General features: G+C 38.5%; 1 protein-coding gene and 1 long non-coding RNA gene across 4 annotated transcripts in view; one reads left to right on the top strand and one right to left on the bottom strand.

Annotated features, from left to right (window-relative positions):
- Positions 1 to 340: 340 nt before the first annotated feature.
- Positions 341 to 3,371, bottom strand: LOC123514842. Its single transcript, XR_006677710.1, has 3 exons — positions 2,400 to 3,371; positions 802 to 971; positions 341 to 587 (listed from the first exon to the last, which is right to left on the bottom strand). It is a non-coding gene; the product is annotated as an uncharacterized LOC123514842 (long non-coding RNA).
- LOC123514841 (aspartate aminotransferase, mitochondrial-like) overlaps positions 802 to 6,000 on the top strand; it is a 27,997-nt gene continuing 22,798 nt past the window's right edge. For 2 of the 3 annotated variants that reach the window (XM_045273077.1, XM_045273079.1), the window contains exon 1: positions 3,855 to 3,961. In XM_045273077.1, coding sequence (XP_045129012.1) covers positions 3,870 to 3,961 — 92 coding nt within the window. In that variant the 5' untranslated portion in view covers positions 3,855 to 3,869. Of the gene's footprint in view, positions 942 to 3,854; positions 3,962 to 6,000 lie in introns of those variants that run through there. The other variant, XM_045273078.1, reaches the window with a different exon arrangement.

Raw genomic sequence — 6,000 nt, 5'->3', positions numbered from 1 at the left:
AGATGAGAGAGGATAAATAGAAATTACAATAGCTCTGAATTCATAGTTAAATATGTGGTGATGCACATTTACTAAGCAGAGGGGGCACTTTTAGGTTTAGTGGAGAGGCATTGTAGTGAGGTGAAGTCAGTAGTGTCTTCCAGCAAACTAATATGGTACCGTGCAAGCACTACAAGACCAAGACTGTCCCATTATTGCATCTGATTATTTTTAATAACTGGCAGACTGTAGTGTTCCTTTCATTTAATTTCAAAGTTGATAATTGATGGATCTCACTGGTCTGAAGCTTTGCGCAGAGCACTGGTGTGGTAGAAAATTGTAAAACTTAAACGTCTTCTCTTTTCAGCACACTTTATTACCAAAGTTTAGAGAAGTTCAAAAGTACAATGTTCACAGATGTGTCCTGCTACACTGAGGGGTAGCAGACGAAAATAATTTCCAAGAGTAAAAAAAAAAAAAAAAAAAACATTGTTCATATTCTTGTTTGAGTCTCCCGCCTAATTTGCTTCTATGTCTGCATGCAGGGTTCATTATCTTGATCTTGATGCTACAGGTGACGTAGAATGTCTTCTGCGTATCGGCAGCGCCTGTAGGGAAAATAAGAAAAAAACAAACAAAAGATAAAGATCATAATATAAGATCTTCGCCGCCCGAAAAAAAAAAAAAAGGTAACAAATCCATGATCAATCGCTGGAAATTCAGACTAGCACAGTTTATTTAGTACATGAAATAGCCTAAACAGTGAGGATAGATTAAAGGCCGTGTGAGCAGTGAATGTGTGGGTGGGCGCCTCAGCCGAACCTTTATAGCGCACCTCCCTGGCCGGCCTTCTAGTCGTCAGCTGTTCACGTTCCAGGCATCATGGCACTCTCCAACCCCTGTCGGCTGGCCCTTGGCAAAAGTAATAGGCTATGGACTCCACAAGTGTACTCCAGGGCAAGGTGAGAAGTGTCGGGGCAGCGGATGTGTTTCTGTTGGTGATGTTGAAGTAAGAATGTTCCATGCATATAGCAGTGACATGTCAACACTGATGTTCAAGGGCAGTCAAGGTCAAATTAATAGATTCGATGTAGTAATTCTTGGAGGATGAGTGCATGGCATAAAATGACGCATTCAGTTAAGTTGGCCGATTAGGTAGAACAAAGTTATTTTTCCTCTGCTCATTGCTTGCACGGGAGTGGTGGGGGAGTGATGGCGGCCGGCGACTGCGTTTTGCCTTGCCAGTAGACTGTAGTGGTAAAGTTTAGCTTTTGTCATCTCTGATTCAGATGAGGCATATTTGTTTGTTTATTGTATTAAGTAATAACGTTTTAGTTCTGAAGTTTTCTGAACCTAATAACAATTTATCCTATATAATAAATTGTGCTTACGTTTGGTGCGTGCGTATGAGACTTGATATTTTTAAGGAAACAATAATATAGAAAACAATTTATTGCACACAATTCATTGTGTGTGTTGTGGGATTAGCACAAAGGGAAACTTTTAATCAGATTCTTAACCTTTTTTGAACCAGAATTTCCTTTAAGAATCTTGTGTAAGTGATGGACTTCCTCTCTAGAAAACATAATGAACATTCTTTATTTTATTTTGTTGGATATTGTCTTTCACAGTGTAAAAAATTTACAAGTATGATAAAAGCCATAGATAGTCTTAACAAAAATTTTCTTCATACTTTTTATGCAAAAGCTTATGTTCACTTGAAATGATAAGTCATCTCATGTAAATATAAGAAAAACTTTAATTCTGCTCAAAAATTAATTTCAATGAGAAGATTGTTGCTTTTCTGGCTTCCATAAGATGAAACTAGAATGGTTTCTGACAAGGCAACACACATGTCATCCTTGACATTCAATCTAACTATTTCAACTGTCCAATTTGGCAGAAACAGGAGGTGAAAACTTTGACACAAACGTATGTAGCAGGAAACAGAATCAGAACACCCAATAGTCTGCTTGACCAGACCAGAATAAGCTTAGCTCAAAACAATAAAAATTGTTCAAGGTCCTTCAACTTAAATTACTTGCGTGAAACTTTTTTGTCCTTGAGTCAATATGGTTATCTTTGGTAAGGTCCTTATTACTAAATTAGTTTTTTGTTAGGAAGTATGTACATACAAATATATCATAAAAAAAAAAAGTAGCACTTGTAATGTGGCGTGGCACAAGATAAGATGCTGTTTACATGTATTAGCAGGATGTATTTTTCTAAATCTCTTTCATTAGAGATGCTGGATGACAATGATCTGGCTATCAGCATCCCATACCACTCTTCAGATTTATTTATTTTATTTATTTTTCCCTCCAGTAAGCAAAGATATATATAACAACTGGTACACATGAACAAAGATATAACAACTTACAAAAAATAGGGACCATTTAAATGTTAAACTTTTAACTGACCTTCAGAGAGACTTTCTGTCTGCTACTGCATTCTGTCATTTTATGGTAGTGAAATTACTTAAGTTTTGCAGTATTTGGTAGTACACAAGTGTCAGTTGTTCTTGGATCACCATTTCCCATGTACACATACTGAGGCATGGTGCAATCTTACTGATACACTATCTTTGGTGCAGTCAAGATTTGTAATCATTTAACTACACACATGCACTGAGACTGTGTTTTTGTCCTCCAATCTTAAATACCCAGATGTACTTACAGTGCCCTTGCAAGACATGATAATCTAGGTTTTCACTGAGTTATGTTAGGCAAAAGGTGATTATGCAGTGTTACTCAACTATTGCCCCAAAGTGCACTACCTTGCTTGATATATCCATTGTATCTTTATCTGACACCTGTTTCCCATGAAAGATTGGGTTGATAAGGTTTCAGTTGACTGACAACCTCACAGAAGGACATTTTGATGTTATAAGATTGCTGACTTATGATTGTTTAGGACTATTTCTTCAAGTCATTATGAATGTATCCTGTTTTGTATTTGTTTTTCCTATTTTCCTCACTACTCTATGATTATCTTAATTGCCTGTGCCATAAAAGAAAAGAAAATCTTCCAAATATGTTATTTGGACTCCTAATATCACTCCTTGATGACTGAAAAAAAAAATTTCACTTAAGAGTAAGACTACTTCAATAGAATATTATAAAGTCAGAAAACAAATGAAAAGAGTTTGATGTATCTGGTAGCGTAAGGACAAAATAAATCCAGACATCTTAGAAAAGAGTGGTAAGATAATAGAGTATCATAAAGAAGTGCAACTTTCCTCATGAAAGGATATTTATTACATAGAATGGATTGGGAGAAATTAGAGCAGTAAGTCTGCTGAAGCAAGAACTAGATGAATAAACATATGAGAGCTCAGATATGTTTAGCTCAGGCTGGGTTTATTGTAACTTAACACACACACACACACACACACACCCTGCGTAGTGTAGTGATTAGCACGCTCGATTCACACTCAAGAGGGTCCGGGTTCAAATCCCGGAGGCGGCGAGGCAAATGGGCAAGCCTCTTAATGTGTAGCCCCTGTTCACCTAGCAGTAAATATGTACGGGATGTAACTCGAGGGGTTGTGGCCTCGCTTTCCCGGTGCGTGGAGTGTGTTGTGGTCTCAGTCCTAACCGAAGATCGGTCTATGAGCTCTGAGCTCGCTCCGTAATGGGGAAGACTGGCTGGGTGACCAACAGGCCACCGTGGTGAATTACACACACACACACACACACACACACACACACACACATACAGTCAGGTATGACTTCCTATTTTCCAGTAAGGTATTCACTTTATAATTAAATGTCTTGTGAAGATAAGACTTCTTACTATGTTCTGCAGAGGTATGTAATTTGATATTCAGATTAGAGACAAATAAAAAGATTAATATACAGTCTCAATTCTATTAAAGCATCCTTTAATTGATGTTCAGGAGCTCTCATATGCAGTGGATGGTTGTTCATCAAGCTAGCAAAAAAAAATCCCGTGACCACAGTGTAAAACTGAAAAATGAAAGGTAAATGCATTGATTTTGTGTCCACAGTTACACAGGAAGGGCAGGTGGTTGCAAATAAGAATTTGCTTACATGAACTTAATGATTACTCATTGATTACTTAATTTATATTATGATTGTGTAAACTGCACTGTACTTACTGGGAATCCTCCTTCAACATACACAAGTTCTTGTAGTCCTTTTTTGATTAGGCTGAATTACATCGCATCACATTGCACTTCATTGTAAAGGAAGTAGATTTGCAATTTTGTAATTTAAGTAAATATGTATCCTGTTCACTACATCTTCAGTTTATACTCATCCCATAGTCTCATCATTCAATAAAGACTTTTTATCAAAGTAGTAATCAAAAATGAGTCTGCCAGACTGGTCAGCCAGTAATATTTTTCATATTATTTATACTCCTGCCACATGACAATGTCTAATAAATTATTACAGCCTTGGTGACAGGATAGGCTTTAGTAGTGCATCAAAAAATCATAATGGAGAAAAAATACTAGGTGCTATACTTGTATTATAGTATATTCTTTGAATAACCATGCCACTATAGCTATTTGCTCAAAAAAAAAAAAATGGCAACCTTTATGTTCATGAGGTGCCATGTAAGGAATAAAGCATAACAAAACATTCTGTCCCTCTACCCTTTCGCTGAGATTTCCATTCTTGGAGATTTCAATGTTCACCACCAGCTTTGGCTTTCCTCTCCCTTCACTGACCACCCTGGTGAACTAACCTTCAACTTTGCTATCCTCCATGACCTATAGCAACTGGTGCAACACCCTACTCGTATTCCTGACCGTCTTGGAGACACGCCCAACATTCTTGATCTCTTCCTCACCTCTAACCCTTCTTCTTATGCTGTCACCCTTTCATCTCCGTTGGGGTCCTCTGATTACAATCTTATTTCTGTATCTTGTCCTATTTTTCCAATCCCTCCGCAGGATCCCTCAAGGCGAAGGTGCCTCTGGCGTTTTGCCTCTGCCAGTTGGGGGACCTGAGGAGGTATTATGCTGATTTTCCTGGAATGATTATTGCTTCCATGTCAGAGACCCATCTCTTTGTGCTGAACGCATAACAGAGGTGTTAGTATCTGGCATGGAGGCGTACATTCCTCATTCTTTTCTCAACCTAAACCTTCTAAACCTTGGTTTAACTCAGCCTGTTCTCGTGCTATACATGATAGAGAGGTTGCCCACAAAAGGTACTTGAGCCTTCCATCTCCTGAATCTCATGCACTTTATATCTCTGCCGGAATCATGCCAAGTCTGTTCTTCAACTTGCCAAACACTCTTTCATAAATAGGAAATGTCAAAATCTTTCAAACTCAAACTCTCCTCGTGACTTCTGGCATCTAGCCAAAAACATCTCAAATAACTTCCTTCTTCATCTTTCCCTCCTTTATTTCATCCTGATGGCACCACTGCCATCTCTTCTGTCTCTAAAGCTGAACTCTTTTCTCAAACCTTTGCTCACAACTCCACCTTGGACGATTCTGGGCTTGTCCCTCCCTCTCCTCCTCCCTTTGACTATTTCATGTCTACAATCAAAATTCTTCGTAATGATGTTTTCCATGCCATTGTTGGCCTAAACCCTCGGAAGGCTTATGGACCTGATGGGATCCCTCCTATTGTTCTCAAAAACTGTGCTTCTGTGCTTGCACCTTGCCTGGCCAAACTCTTCCAACTTTGTCTATCGACTTCTACATTCAGCCTGTTCCTAAAAAGGGTGACCGTTCTAACCCCTCAAACTACCGTCCTATAGCTTTAATCTCTTGCTTGTCTAAAGTTTTTGAATCTATCCTGAATAGGAAGATTCTCAAACATCTGTCACTTCACAATCTTCTGTCTGATCGCCAGTATGGCTTCCGTCAAGGTCGCTCTACTGGTGATCTGGCTTTCCTTACTGAGTCTTGGTCATCCTCTTTTAGAGATTTCGGTGAAACTTTTGCTGTTGTGTTAGACATATCAAAAGCTTTTGATAGAGTCTGGCATAAAGCTTTGATTTCAAAACTGCCCTCTTACGGCTTCTATCCTTCTCTCTG

This window comes from Portunus trituberculatus, chromosome 38 (genome assembly GCF_017591435.1).
Source record: "Portunus trituberculatus isolate SZX2019 chromosome 38, ASM1759143v1, whole genome shotgun sequence".
In the NCBI taxonomy this organism is placed as follows: domain Eukaryota; kingdom Metazoa; phylum Arthropoda; class Malacostraca; order Decapoda; family Portunidae; genus Portunus; species Portunus trituberculatus.
The sequence above is the reverse complement of the archived record's forward strand: the minus strand, read 5'-3'. Positions and strand labels throughout refer to the sequence as shown.